Source organism: Equus quagga, chromosome 9 (assembly GCF_021613505.1).
Source record: "Equus quagga isolate Etosha38 chromosome 9, UCLA_HA_Equagga_1.0, whole genome shotgun sequence".
NCBI lineage: Eukaryota > Metazoa > Chordata > Mammalia > Perissodactyla > Equidae > Equus > Equus quagga.
Genome location: NC_060275.1, coordinates 2,927,735 through 2,943,570, shown reverse-complemented (window position 1 = coordinate 2,943,570; position 15,836 = coordinate 2,927,735). Strand labels below are relative to the sequence as shown.

The 15,836-nt window shown below is 48.7% G+C and overlaps 1 protein-coding gene across 11 annotated transcripts in view; it reads right to left on the bottom strand.

Moving 5' to 3' along the window:
* The window catches only part of MBP (myelin basic protein), a 142,000-nt gene that overhangs the window by 109,442 nt on the left and 16,722 nt on the right, over nucleotides 1-15,836 (bottom strand). For 9 of the 11 annotated variants that reach the window (XR_006890133.1, XR_006890132.1, XR_006890134.1 and 6 more), the window contains exon 2: nucleotides 9-84. Coding sequence is in view for 8 of the 11 variants with exons in the window: in XM_046671873.1 (XP_046527829.1) it covers nucleotides 9-59 (51 nt within the window). In the remaining 3 variants the exon portion in view is untranslated. Of the gene's footprint in view, nucleotides 1-8; nucleotides 85-305; nucleotides 330-409; nucleotides 435-15,836 lie in introns of those variants that run through there. The other 2 variants (XM_046671876.1, XM_046671877.1) reach the window with 2 other exon arrangements.

Below are 15,836 nucleotides of genomic sequence, written 5' to 3'. Positions count from 1 at the left end.
ATCCTTACCTTATTGCCCTTCTCAGCGCTTAACTCTCGCTTTCCAGCGTGGTTTCCCATGCTGCACCGGTGACCTCTTCAAAAGCTAAAAGGAAAAGAGCAACTGTTAGTCTTAAACTAGTACTTTCAGAGTTTTCGACATTGTTTTGCAAGCAAAGCAACAATCCTGTTAGACACGCTATGCCCATTTCCAAGACGAGAAAACTAAAGCTCCCGAACTCTGGAGACACGCTGGAAGCCTGTTAGGGAATGCGGTTGCCTTTGGATCCAAGGAAAAAAGCTAGAGAACAGGAGAGCTGCCAATACCTAAGTCCTGTTCAGTAACAAACACCCTTCAGCCCGTTTCCTTATCTATAAGACGTCAACCCGTCTCAAGAAATCTTGTGGGCTGTTTCCACACAAATACATACAGACAGAGGAAGTCACACCCGATTCAGGCGTAGTGTCATGAGACAAACCGAGACGCAGAAAGGTGCCAACACTCTCCTAAAAATAAAAGGTACTAAGTTGGTGCTCACTGTGTAGGGAATCGTGTGAACACAGAAACAGCAAGATCAGACCAAGGACAGCTTATCAGACAAGTATCCCAAGAATGTGCAGAATTTCTAGGGAAGATAAAGTTGGAGGAAAAAAAACCCATGTGCTCCTCATTTGTATTTTTTCTTTTTTTCTGAGGAAGATTGGCCCTGCGCTAACATCTGTTGCCAATCTTCCTCTTTTTTTTTCCTCCCCAAAGCCCCAGTACGTAGTTGTATATCCTAGTTGTAGCTCATCCTAGTTCTTCTATGTGGGACACCGCCACAGCATGGCTTGATGAGCAGTGCTAGGTCCACACCCAGGATCCGAACCAGTGAACCCTGGGCCGCTGAAGCAGAGCGTGTGAACTTAATCACTCAGCCATGGGGCTGGCCCCCTGTATTTTCTAACTCAAACTTTAGCAGCAAATTCATGATTTTTTTTCTCCAAAAGGCACAAAACCCATTCCAAACGCATTGCTCATCCCACCACATCCTTGTGCCTGTGGTAACCAGGAGCACCACCTATACCGCCACCTCCGACCAGCCACCTGGCTGCACCTGCCCAGGCTTTACCCACAATTACAAAAGGTGATTTTCCACGATGCATTCTTTTTGAAGAACACGTGCATGCCAAGCCCCTCCCGAACGAGGAACAGCCTTCCTTGAAAGGCAACAAAATGAATCGTCTTCTAAAAACGGGAATGGCAGATTTCTGAAATATTACATATGGTCAAAGGAAAGGCAAGTTTTGTTACCCCAAAAGCACACTTCGGAAAACAGGGAGTTGCCTAATAACTGAATTTTCCCACAGTCTCCCCGATCACTATGAAGCACCTGGACACTCTTCTCCAGAAGGACCCCAGTCCATGCAGGACGCGCAGACGGTTGACAGGCTTGGGGAGAAAGGAAGCAATGGATCTTTGCAGCGACACCTCTGAGTGTGGGTGTGGGGTGTAGGGTGTATGGCGGGTTGTTACCCGGTAGAGACCGTAAACAGCTAGCCACCTTCATGTTATGTAAATGGAAACTGGGGCAGCGAGAACATTTCCAATGAGAGCCCCACGCACAGAGGGATTTTAAAAAGTGCTGTAGTTCAGATGACTTAGATGGAAGCAGAGATAATGTGCTCTGGTAAATCAAAGACGGGTTCCGGTGGTGATAAAAACACTACTAGCTGTGAAGAGTCACGTGACTTCCTCAGGTTTCATGACACAAGAGCGAAAAAAACCAGTGTTTAAAAATGTATGCTCTTAAAAATTCAGGTCTACTTTTGCAGATAATTTTGGTATCAGGTGGAAGATATCACCTACCTTCCTAATTTATCTAAATTAGACAACAAAAAAAAAAACATTGATGGGGTAATCTCACTGGGAAAATGGAGGTTTGGAGCACATAAGGTGCTTTACTTGGTAAGAATGGGTACAAAGAGGAAAGAAAGAATTCTTTTTTGTCCTCTCGGGTCTAAACAGTAGTCAGAGATCATGAACGGGTGTGTTCCTGGCGAGAGATGTGGCTCTGGATGCTGGTGTAGAGCTGCTGTCATTCTGAGGTTTGACCTCTCTTTAATTCCCTGCACTGTTGTTTTAATGAAATACTGACAACTTGCAATACGTGTACAATGCATAGAGCAACAATGCTTCACATAGCTGTGGCTCTATCTCCCTGTTTAACAAGTAAGAATTAGTCCATTTAAAACTAAGCACAGGTAAAAAAAAGTTAACTTCTTTTCGTTAAAGTTGACAACTTGGACTTTTGGGGGTTTTCCATCTTGGCATAAAGAACCTCATGTTACCATCTATGTTCTCAGCTGGGCAGCATCTCAAACTCAGCAGCCTCTGATCCCTAGTCACCCCCTCTTACTGTCTCCATCTCCTCCTCCCCCTCCTCGGTCCATCTCTCCAGCTGGCAGTAGGCAAATCCCAATGCGATGTTCCCTCCATCCAGAAAACAAATCTCTAAGGATTTAACCTAAATCAGAACAGTGTGGGAACTGTAAATATTTGGGAGTTGCCTGTGGACAAAGGGAGAGCTATTTTTGGACACAGGCCTTTGGAGCACACTGAAATCCACCACAGATGCTTCCACGGCTCCTCGGAGACAGGTGATGCTTCCTCCAAGCCAGGCTGTTCGGATCAAAACCTTTATAATGCTTCAAAGCAAAACTTTACAGTATATTTGGGATGACTGTTTGTGAAATACTTTAATCAATATTTAGAAAACTCAGGATTATGGGACACAGAATACACCGAAGTAACAAAAGTCCAGGACAGACTTTTGAGTGTGTACAAAACTTGCTAGCTTTGACTGGCATCTCATATTGCCAGAATTGATTTTATAGGTGTCAATTAGAGTAGGCAAGTCTAGCCTTAAATGCACACTTTACACACTGGCAGGAGAGAAAGACAGGAAGAGCGAAGTAATACTGACGTGTGACGGTCTTCTCAGATCAGGGCCCTCCATCGCTGGGAAAACGTTTTCTGAGCATCAGCCCTTGAGACGCATCCCGCAGTACCGCGGTGAAGACAATGGAGAGATGGATGATGGGCAGCTGGCTGCCGTCAGTTACCTCTGCCCGCCTGCCTTGAGAGATGGGAGGGGGCCCTCCAGAAGGCTGTGTGTCTTTCTAGAACTGTGCCTAAGAACTCCCCACCAGCAGCTGGCCTCCGTAACAGGCTGAAGAGAACCATCTGCAGGCGAAAGAGCTCGCCGTCGGGAGGTCACATTCATTTCATCGCATTTCTGCAGTTACTCAAACTGAGACAGCAGGAGAAGAATCTGCTGCACATGTGGAATGCCGCATGGAAGCTGGGCTGACTCTGAGCATTTCTGGGTATTGTAAGAGGCTTTTAGTGAAATAACAAAAAAGCGACGTGGGGGCAGGGGCAGTGGAGGGCTAGAGCTGGGAGAGGGGAAGACTTCGGTGGTATCAGGACAGCCACATACTCCTTAGGCTGAAATTCCATTCTAAATGAGATTTCCAAACGGTCCCTGAATTACTGAAAATTTCCATGATGTTTACATGATTATCAACACTTTGTGTTAGCTACAGAGCCAAAACCAAGCACATCCAGTAAAAGTCAGTAATCCAGATTTACTGGAAAGCAATCCCATCCTTACTGTTGGCTTTCATCTTTAATAAGGTGCTCCTAATGCAGCTGAGACTCCTAACCGTCATGGTGGTGGAGGCCCTGGAGGAACAAGGACATCCACACTGGATGGAGACAAGAGAACGGTGATGCTGACATGCTTGGGGGCATGGAGGTGACAACCCCTACCTAGTACTTTAACCAGAGTTCTAAGTCTTTAAAGTGCAGACAGGGCAGTTGAGACCCAGGGCCCAATCCAGGTTCCTGCTGAGTGACCTAGGGCAAGTTCCTCCACCTCTCTGAGCCTCAGTTTCCTATAAAGTGGAAGTAATGGAAACTCCCTCACTGTGCTGCTGAGAATGAAACACACCGTAGGGGCTGGTTAAGGTTGGGTTAGGTTTAGGGTTGGGTTAGGGTGAAGGTGAGCTCTAGGGCTGGATGGTTTCTACCTTTTGCTTCCCTCGCACCAGGTGCATGTTTCTGGGGTGGGTGGGGAGCAGCTGAGGAAACAGCATCCAGCTACCCACGATCGCATGCAAATCGCAGAGACCTTTATGTGGGTTCTCAGATATGTGGACACCCACTCTCGAACTGCCAAGGTGAAGGGAAGGCAAAGCAGTGAAACTCCCAGGGGCCCTTGAGAAGCCCAGAAGCGACACGGCACAATGAGCCGTGGCAAGGGAGCCTGCCCGTCACAGACGACCCAGCCCAGGAAGGACGTGGCTTCTGCTGGCTCAAGACTGCACTCGGTGGGGCAGTGGAAAAGAGAAAGAGAAGAGGATACTCGAGAGAGCCGTTCCCCAAACCTCAGAGAGGCCCCCGACACTAGAACGCTCAAGTGGCTATTTCTGAAGTTCCTCTGAGTGTTTTTATAGGCAAGGATATTATTGTGAAACCTTTTGTTTCGGCAAATTTATCGTGAGGTGGAGAAGGCCTCAATCCGAGACTTCCTGGATAGCTGGCTTGTTGGATGAGGTTCCCCGAATCGTCTGCTGTGCCCCCCAACCTCCCAAACGTGAGGAGATGAACAGGCGCGTCAGGTGCAGCGATGCGGGATGGAATTCCTGACGGCGTGGAGTCAATCGTCCGTCACCCGCACTTCAGTGTGCGTTCGGGCTCCTTGGTGATCACCTCCTCTGGCTGTATTTATGCCCGTGTCACAGGAAATGGACCGCGGACGTACTATTTTTATAGACTTCCAGTCTCAGGCTTTGGTTTCATAAGATGCTGTTGACTGCACAATAGGTATTTTTTTCTTTTGGAGTCCATGTTCATGGAAGCACTCCTAAAATTAATGTTTCTGTGGAGATCCAGGATTCGTTCCTCAGAGATTTGCTTTATCCTCACATTTCTACATGCCTTCTATGTTATGCAGTTACAGGAATAACCCTGTAAGCTTTATTCCCATTTTACAGTTGTGAGAGTAGAGTTTGGAAGATGGAATCTAGCTACGAGTGTGTGAGTGCCTCTAGGGATATTTTAGTTAAAACTAGGGATTAGCTGGACATTCTTTACACGAGGAATATGTCTTATACGCAAAAACTGTCACAGTAGGTCTACACTAGCATAGATTTCAAAGTTACTAATCAACACAATAAAGAGAAGTAAGACCTTACTCCGACAAGTAGCCTTGAGAAACTGTATGAATTACAAGAACCTGTTTTTATAAACACCTGTATGCGGATAACCAAGTTTTATAATGAAAACAGCACAGATTTTCTATATTCCCTGCTTAAGATCTTGCAATAGCAGCTGCTGAAAAGTGCATGTGAGGAATTATTTGGATTTTAATTCCATGTCTGCCAATAATTATTTATGGCAGAGCTCAGCAAATTTCATTTCTTGTAGCTTCCTATTTCTCATCCTCGAAAATGGAGACCATCATACCTGCAGTCAGTGACATGGAGAATGGAGGAAGGTAACAGACTGGAAAGCCTCAGGCCCTGACGACATATCAATAACATAATTGCCTTCTGGTCCCTTCCTTAGAGAATGGCTTGTATGTTCCATAAGGTGCCGAATGCAGTATGAGACAAAGAGGAAGTTAATTGTGACTCCAAAGGGCTAGCCTTCCACATTTATCTTAACTGTAAAAGTTCAACTTTCTTGTATTAAAAAATTTTCAATAAATATATTGCTTCATACTCACTAGAGAGCCAGAGGGTGATGTGTCTGTCCATTGGTCTCCCGCACAATTATTTATGTATAATATTTCAGGGTAATTTTTTTCTCTGTTCTACATGCACTTGTGTAAGTGCGAATATTGACAGTAAAAACTCCAGTGGGGTGTCACTTGTGGGGAGGGGCTGAGAAGAAGGACACAGGGGCTGAGGTCTCCCCTGGGCCACAGAGGTGGCACAAGTGGGAAGCCACACGAGTGCTCAGCCCACACCGTCACGAGTTCCCAGGCAGGACAGACAGAAGGTCAGGTGCCTGGGGAGGATGTGAGGGCCTGAGTCACAGCCACCTGGGCAGCGCTATGCAGGTGTGGCGGCCGGCCCGCAGTATCACCTGGAGCTCTTTAGGAATCCACATTCCAGGGCCCCACCCTGGTCCTGCTGAATAGGAATCTGCGTTGGGACCCCGGACTCTGACTTCACGGCTGTGAGGGGGATTTGAGTTTGAGAACCCCGGGCCTTGAGAAGACCCCTACTCTTCCTGACTCACAGAGAGCCTAGTAGAGAGTACAGGATGGTGAGATGGATCAGCCAGAAACTCCACACTGAGACGCCCTCGGGGGATGGCACAGGGTGAAAAGACACAAGCAGACTTAGGAATCGTTGGCCTGGACGCGGCATAAATGTTGTTCCCTTCGTCTGCAAAACAGATAAACCAATACTCCACCCCAGAGTATGCTTTCTTGGGTCTACTTCTAATTATGAATTAGTAAGCCAGAAAAACATACACGTGCTGCTCCTAAAATTGTACATTTTGAAATTTCTCAAAGCAATCTTCTCTAACACCTTACTCTAAATGAACCTCTAGGTTACATGCTCTCCTGGGATCCCCTTCTTGCCTTCAAAAGACTTGAAGCTGTTGGAAGTTGTGTGTAACTGGCAAAAGTGCGCGTCCTGGCTAGCCTGCAAGTTCCACGGAGGCCAGAAAGAGTCACCCTCTGGTCCTCCACAGGAAGGTTTGCTGACCTCCGAGACAGACAACAGCACCCTTTTAAAAGTGCCCAACAAATAAGATTATGAACTTCCATTTTGCTTTGTTATAAGAACAGAGGTTTCCCACGCTTCGTGGCAGAGGCATCCTCCCCAACGTCCACTTCCCCTTCTTCTGGGGAGAGGCCCCTGCACAGTGGCTGGCAGCGTGGCCGCCCGGCCAGGGAACATGTTTCCCAGGCTTCCCGCAGCCCATGTGGCCATGTGACCACATCTGCAATGGGCCTTCCTCCAGAGACAAGTGTTATGAAACAATCGTTCAATGACCCACTTCACTATGACCGCGGGGCACTCAAAAGAAACTCAAGATGAGACTTCTTTTCTGTGCCTGGAACTATAACACATAGACCCAAACAGGCACATGATAATCCATTATAAAATGTATAAATTACAATTAATAGTTTTAAATCTACCCACTGGAATCCCCTTATAGTCCTTCCTAGCAAAGAGGATTACTAACATATGCTTATGGCAACAGAATTTTAAAATCCCACCAAGGGGGTAACTTCTACTTTCTCTGCTCTTTAAAATCACTAAAGTGATGTTTTCAACACTCCTTGTACTTCTGCCATTAACCATTAATGGAGCCTTTGCTTTTTACTAGACTTTAAATGTAAATGGATGTCACTGTTACTACCACTGTTACAACTGCTCCCTAACCTCTTCACTGGGTCCCAGCGGCTCTCAGCATCTTGTTCCTAGAGGCCAGCAGTGCCGGCACCCAGGAAGCACCCAGCAAACACAGGCCGAAAGGGTGGATGTGGGGGTCCTTGGGGTGAAACACATCCATCACCCAGAATTGGCTGAGGAGCCACCCAGTGCTTAGGGGCCTGTTTTTGTATTTTGGAGGAGGCCTCACTGCACACTCTGGAAGAGTGAAAAGTGAGGGACAGATGATTGTGGATTTGCACACACCAGAAGGGGCTTCTCTGACCTCTGAATTGTGTACCGAATATTGAGAGAGAAACTGTAGGATTTAGATTGATGGGAGAGTGTAGACAGGGTGCCCCAGGAATGGGAGAACCTGAATAAGGGTAATAAAAGAGGAAACAGTGGAAATTCCAAAGGGGCATCCTCATTTCCTTTTTGGGAAAGCTAAATACACAACAGAATGAACCCTCCGGAGAGCTGTGGGCTGACCGCCCGGGAGAGGCCTCCTCTCCAGACCCAGGGCTGACGCGCCTGGGCCCACAGAGCCAACCCACTGGGCCTGGGACTCGGCAGCTGGTGCTTCCTCAGAGGCCCCCTTCTGCAGTGGCTGTGGTCTGCCAAGAGCTGTGGAGCCTGCGTCCTCCCTGAGAGATACAATAGATGCCGCCGCCCTAAAAGGTGGGCGACAGCGCGAAGCTGGAGGGCAGACAACATGACTCTGCTTTTCTGACCTTGAGAAGAAGCGAGCCTAGAGAGCAAATTTAAAAGACCAAGGAACTCATGCATCAAATAAAACAAAAATATCTGAAAGAACAGAATGAAACTAAAGGACAGGCCTCATCCTTCAATCTCCTTGTTCTGCTGCTTTCCCTCCCCCGTCTTTTCCTCGCTACCAGGACCCAAGCACGGCACCTGCTTTCTGTGCACAACCATTCTACTTCTTATGTCAAAAGGATTCTTGTAACACCCTGTGTTCAGAACACAGTAAACAGCTACCAACACCACCAAAACCACCACCACACACACACACGTACACACACTCCTGCGCACAAGACCAGAAGAAATAGGCCATTTTACAGACTGGAACAAGGGGCAGGAAGCTAAGAAGCCACATTCAGTTTCACGAAGGCCTGTGACAGCTGACCTCTGAGCCCCACGAGCTTCCCCAGGCTCCTCCTTCCATCACGATGTGTCACGCGGACCACCCATGGGGACGTCTGAACTGTGTCAAATCACAAATCAGGTGTTTGAGGACACCACAGACTAAACAAGAAGAAAAAGTCTGCTTTCTTGCCTCACCCAATGAACCTCACAACGGCACTAAAATTCACCGGAAACAGACAAGGTCCAGTGTGAGTCTTTGAGATGAAAGGACTAAAGGCTTCACGGCTGGGAGAGACTGAGTGTTTTCAGGATTTGGAGCTCTCTCTCAAGAACAGAGGTCGGAATGGAGGGCTTTCCTAAGTTTAGAAGCTTGCTCGTTAGGAGGAAAACCGCATCAGTGGGGTCACGTCCTATCTGACCTTGTGCAAGATACTTCAACTCAGCCTTGGTCCCCCACTGATAAAGTGGAGCAACCACGCCTGCCCCATCTCCTTGATCAGCTGGTTGTGAGACCCAGATTGCACAACTGTGAAAATGTGTAAGAAATGCAAAAAAGCATGACATGTCTTTCCGATCTGTCCATGATGCCCAGATGGCGTTGGGTGAAGGAGCCCAAAGAGACTTGTGAGTCCACATCTTTGAAATAACGCCACTGACAAAAACCTTTAGATTCAGATTCTTGAACATCCTCAGAAGCTTGAACGCCAGCTCTGTGCTCGGCACCTTCAGTCAGCAGGGTGCCCGGCCTTGCATCACCCAGGGGTGTTTTCCGGGTGGGAATTTGTGATCCTGAAGACTCGGGTGTGTGGCTGTGCTGGGCCATCCCGGGCTCCGGGCGTGCAATGGGGCTCCACGTTTACCACCCGTGAGGGGAGCCTGCTTCTCAGATTATCAACAAATTAGGGCTAAAATAAGTCAGTGTAGGCTTGGAGGGCAGACAACGATGTCATTTGGAGACGCCTCTCGCTGCCTCAGACACGTGCTGCTGGGTCTGCAGAACGGACAGCCCCTGCCCCACCCGGGGAAGCTCAGCGGGGAGCTCAGGAGCAAGTCTGTGGAACCAGACCCCGCTCCGCCTCACCGGGACCTGGCACTGCCCCCCGCCAGCTCCCCCAAGGTCAGGGCTGAAGTCCGGGGCCCGACGTGGGCAGTCAGTTAACTGGCTGCTGGTTAACAACGTGGACAGCTGGAGAGCAGGCACTGACTGGAGGGCCCCTGGAAGTGGGGGATTTCCTTTAGGACATGTGAGAACAGGGAACCGGGGGAAGGAAGAGCACTCCACAGCCCATTCTCGTGCTGGACCTTCCGGAAGGTGCCCGGATCCAACAGGGAGGAGAGAGAGCGGCTCTTCCACGGCAGGACCTTTGGGAAGGTACCCGGATCCAACAGGGAGGAGAGAGAGCGGCTCTTCCACGGCAGGAAAGCCGGCAGCCTGTGCAGGAACGACGAAGTCCGAGAGTTCAAGCCATTTTAACTTTAGGCGCTTCACGAAGCAGCATAGCAGAGCTGTGAATTAAGTGTCACGGACGGTGGGGGGCGGGTGAACACACCGTCCTAAGAAGGAGGCCACGAGGGCGGGGGAGGCTGCCGTGGCTCGTGCGGAATTTCTGACGCCGCTGCGCTGGGCCTCAGCACAATCCAGCGCTCCTCCTGCACCGTCTCCTCTTCAGACAGATGGCACACTTCACCTCTCCTGAGGGAACGCCTCGGTGGGCCAGACCCCTCCACTTCCTCTCCCGGAGGATGTTCCATGAGAGGCAGCCACACAGGAAACGCCTGACCTTCCCGGGGGACCCTGAGGCCACCACAGACACCCACACGCTGCCTCCCCCGGGCAGGGCACCCAAGTGTCATGTCTCCTGGAAGTTCAAGTTGGGGGCAGTAACAGTCAAATGACAGCACACAGTTTTGTCACTCAGAAGGTCCTTTTTTAGTTCTTTCTTTCACTATCCTAGAAGCGGCTAAAAGACACAACATCATAAGGGTGACAGTTTTAAAACACTTTCCTCTCTGCCTTTCACCAACACGGACTGTGTGAGTTCCTTACTGCCTGCTTACTCTTCGTCCAAACACACACGCCCTCTCTCTTCACCGCATTTAGTGTCTAATGCGGGAGATCAACCAGAACAAACCTTTCAAATAAAATTAAATAACTCAGTGGTGGTGGAGGGGGGCACATAACCCCAGCCACCGAGGTCCAGGAACCCTTCCCGGGATGTTGTGGGTTGTACTGTGTCTCCCCTGAAAGCTATGTTCAAGTCCTAACTCTAGGCACCTGTAAATGTATTTCCTCATTAGGAAATAGGATCTTCGCAGATGTCATCAAGGGAAGATGAGGAGCGGCTGGCTTAGGATGCGCCCTGATCCAGGGACTGGTGTCCTCATCAGAGAAAGGAGAGAGAGGCGGCTTTAGACAGAGATGCACAGAGAGCAGCAGGAGAAGAAGCGTTATGTGACGATGGAGGCAGAGACTGCACTGCTGTGTCTACGAGTAAAGGGAGGCCAAGGACTGCCAGCAGCCACCAGAAGCTGGCAGAGACAAGGACGGACCTTTCTGCCGAGGCTTCAGAGGGAGCAGGGCCCTGCCGATAGCTTGATTTTGGACTTCTGGCCTCCAGAACTGTGAGTGAATACATTTCTGTTGCTTTAAGCCAGCCAGTCTGTGGCCCTTTGTTACAGTAGCCACAGGACACTAATTCACAGGGAAGGTAGCAAATAGATGGAGACACACAGGATGAGTGGAAGGTGCAGATAGAGACACTGGGGAGGGAGCTCTTAGAAGGAGAAAGAGTGCTCCAGGCTGAGGGCATGGCTTGTGCAAAGGCCCTGAGGTACCAGAGACAATGAGTGCAGTTTGAGCATGATGTAGAATTGACTGAATACTCTGAATCTGCTCAAGACCAGGATCCTCCTGGTGGCACCAACAGAGGGTCAGGTAGGAGATGAATGCTGTTCCTTCATTTTTGGATAGCTATTCAGTTCCACTGTGATGAGCAAGCTCTCCAGAGGGCTGAGTTTGCCTAGACTAAGAAAGCTTGTGCTATGGTCTGAATGTTTGTATCCTCTAAAAATTCCTGTGTTGAAGTCATAACCCCTAAGGTGATGGTGTTAGGAGTGGGGCCTTTGGCAGGTGATTAGGTCATGAGAGTAGAGCCTTCATGGATGGAATTAGTGCCCTTATAAAAAAGACCCAAACGGGGGGCTGGGCCTGGTGGCTGAGCGGTTAAGGTCATGTGTGCTACTTCAGCGGCCTGAGAATCATGGGTTTGGATCCTGGGCGTGAACCTAAACACTGTTCATCAGGCCACACTGTGGAGGCATCCCATATACAAAATATAGGAAGATTGCCACAGATGTTAGCTTAGGGTCAATCTTCTTCACCAAAAAAAAAAAAAAAAAAAGATTCCTCCCTTGCCAATTCTACCATGTGAAGACATCATCTGCAAACCAGGAAGAGGGCCCTCACAGACACAGAATCTTCCAGACTCCCAGCCTCCAGAGCTGTGAGAGACAAACGCCTGTTGCCTAAGCCCCTGAGTCTATGGTCTTCTGTTGTAGCAGCGCAAACGGACTTAGCCTATAACTCTCCCAGAAGGACAAAGTCAAAGCTCGCCTCAGAAGCCCACGTCCATCCTAGAACAAGGTTCTCCAAGGAAGGAATTGGGACCCAGCCTCTCCACAATCTCCAGGGCCCAGCACTGGGCTAGTGTTCTGACGGCACTTAGAAACAGAAAAAGTTCCCAAACGCCATCTCGACCCATTACGTAAGACGTGTCTGAGAAGAAGGCGCCTCTCGATGTTCGGGGATGGGAATTTCTGCTTTGGGGTATCAGATAATATCTGTAAGCTAGTTATCCCCATTCTTTGTTTCATCCAGGCTTGTCAGATTTAAATAGATGCACAGCACCGAAGAACACAACTTAAAGTTACCAAAAATTATTTTAAAAGAATGTTATAGAATTACCGACAAATGGAGTTTGTTGGAAATACGATTGTGGTCCCTTGAGTTTGTGGCTCACGGCATCACCTGACTTTGTAGATAAGGCTCTTATCAGAATAGGGCATCAAATTACTCTCTGGCGTCCCCAGCTTGTGGTGTCATCACCCTCTCAACTACAACAAAGCATTTTCTTGAAGGAGAAAAGCAGCACGTCAAACAGTGCTTCATTCACGCTTAAGTGAGACGAACTTTAAGAATCTCTTGTTTATACATTCACTTTAGGTAAGCTGTTTAGCTTTTTGTAGCTATTACAGGGAGAGACGAAATTCTCAGTCTAAACACAGAAGGTCCCGTGAACTGGTCCTGCTCCACAGCAGCACCTGGCGAGCCCGGCCCGCAGGCATGTCGAGACTGGCCTTTCTGACTCTCACAGGGCACATGCTCCCCTCCGCGGGCAGCCGGGAAGTCTGGAGACCTCGCAGTCCTGGGGGTCTGACTGAGTTACAGCGAATGAATGACAGAGGAGCCCAGGGGGTGCCCCACTCCAGGAGGTGCTCTCCCCCTGGCTCTGACGGGTGTGGCTCTTGCTCCTCCTTATCTGCAAACCCAGATGGTGAATCCTACTTCCTGGAGGTGCTGTGGAAATAACTGACTAATAATTTCACAGGCACCTGGGGATACAAGCATTAGTCAGAGGAATAAAAAACCCAGCAGGGGCTCTGCCTTCTGTGACCTGCCCCCGGGGCCCCCTCTCCAATGGCATCTCCCTCCTTAGCTACGGCTGGGTGTCACGCGAGTGTCATTATTACAGGCCTGTGTGCCATACGACCCAGGACACTGACCTTGGTAATGCCCAAACGTGAACACTTTGGGCATTACTCATGGCCAGAGCCAGTGATCAAAGGACATAACAATATTTGTTTAACTGGGTGTATGTTAATCCACCTCCAGAACAACTCATAAATTCCTTGACATGAGGCATGATGGCTCCTGACAGCTGTGTGTAGGGAAGAAATGTGTCAGCTCAGGCCATAGGTTTACACGTGGCCTGGGGCCAAAACAGCTATAGTCTGGTCTTGACTAAGATAACCCCAGTCTTTCTGAAAACACAGAGGACATCTGAATACTAGAATTGATGATCTACAATTTCCAGATTCTAATCACCAACCCCAAAGTGGTCCCCCAGGAGAGAGCTGATTTCCTGATTGGCACCTCATCCTCAAATGGGCATGCAACATTTTATTGGATGAATTCCTTTCAGAGCTTCCCAGAACCTTCCAGATTCTAATCAAGAAAGAGAATGTTACGGATGGTCGTTAACTGCACCATGGTCCCCCAGAAGACTTGGATCAGAACCCATCGACTGAGTGCCAAATTTTCACACGAGGGTGCAACATTTCACTGGGTGAGTGTTTACTTCTTGGGGCACAATAGAAAGATAAAGGATGCTGTCAAATGACAATTATGTTTAAAGAAAAGGGAGGAGACGGGTCCCAAGAGAGTACGATGCAGTGAAAAGGACCTTGGCTTTGGAGGCAGGAAACCTTTGATGGCAGCCACCATGACAGGTTTACCACGTGCGAGGTGCTAGGTGAGCACTTCAGAAGTCCATCTTCCTCATCCCCTCCACGCTAGGTTGAGGCAGGTGCTATTATTATGGTCCCCATTTTACAGATGTTGAAACTCACGAGGTTCAGAAAGACTGGGTCACACAGCTTTGCACAGCAGTTGCTGGCAGGGCCCCGCGGAGCCTCGGTTTGGCCTGATCTGAGCTGTATCCACAGCCACATCACAGTCTGCAGTCTCCAGAGTTCTAGTTCAAGCTGGGCTGTGAACTGGTAGATGACTTGGGTAAGCCATTTAATTTCCTCCCAAAGAGGATTTCTCAGTGCATTGTCCTGGATTTAAGGAAAGCACTCCGTGGGAATGTTAGAAGGCATCTTCTCCTCCATTTCACACCTTTTAATGTTTGTTCCGATGACTCAAAATACAATGATGACAACTTTGACAAAGCCCTCTACCTTTTTCCTTCGGTGTGAAAACTATCACAGGCGACGGTAAATAACGAAGCGTTATAGGAATACATCAGGAAATCAAGTCTCTTTTAAATCTCTGTTATTGGAAAAATGGCATTTAAGTGAATAATTAAATGACAAATATCTGGAGTGTATAACATATACTATAAACTTAAGACTGCCAACCAGGCTGCACTTTGAAATTGAACTTTTCCAGTGGTTTCTGCACACCATTTAGTTTCTAACTGGCATTTTTAAGGCCTAAAAAGATCAATATCCTTTCAGAAGGCAATGATTTATTACCACTAGGTTGAGGCCTTATAATTTTATTGCTCCAACAAAATCAAGATTATCCGGGAATCTCTTTCATAGGAAATAAAGAATATGGTTTGCAAAGTACAAACACCTCAGCAGAGTATATTCACAGTGATGTGCTCTACCTGATAAATTGTGACCATGCCGAAGTTATAGTAAAGTGACTTAATCACTTACACTCTCCCTAAATTAAAATGTTTCTTATCTGACCCAATCACAGACTTCAAATGATGGTAACATCTAACGACAGGGCAGAACCTACTGGAAAGAGCAAACGAGTGTGAGGAAAAGCGAGAAAACGGGTTTGGGGCAGGAATTCTTGTCCCATTAGCTCTAAGCAGCTGGGTGGCCTCAGATGGCTCACCCGGTCTCTCTGCGCCCCATCTGCTGGCCTCCTGGGGAACGGGGGGCTACACTGGGGGGCTCGGGTCCTGCAGTCGGTAACAGCACTCTGACTCACAGCGATGGGCGTGGACTTCCCATGCCTGCTCTGCAACCCCCAGGATCTTTACCCGTCAAGCGTTTCCTGACAAGGTTTAGGCAAAGCCGCCCATATCGTGTCAGACTGCTGACGGCCGGATTCCTGAAGCCGGAGTCTGAGTCCAAGACAAGATGTGATGAAACTCACTATTTGAGTGTCTACCAGGTGCTCAGCGCCAGAGCAAGCAGCGAAGGAGCAGAGCAGAGGAGCTGGGTTCCACCGCGCACACATGCACACACACGCACGCACACACAGTGCACACAGCACACACATGCTCATGCACGCTGTATTCCTCCTCTTTGTTCTCAGGGTGCTGGAAGAACAGCTAAATATACATTCTCCTGCCTGTCGCTTTGAGGAGAGAATCCTCCTGCCTCATCTAACGTGTTTTTGCTTCAAATCCTTTTTAGGGTTAGGCAGGGTATACACAGGAAAGCAAAACCCAACACACTGTCAGCACCGGCTTCCCAGAGGCCTGCCCTCAGGGCAGCGGATGTAACGGGCCATCCAATGAAGGCAGGCCTTTGTCTGGTCCCCTGCTGTGTCTGCAGCACCTACGA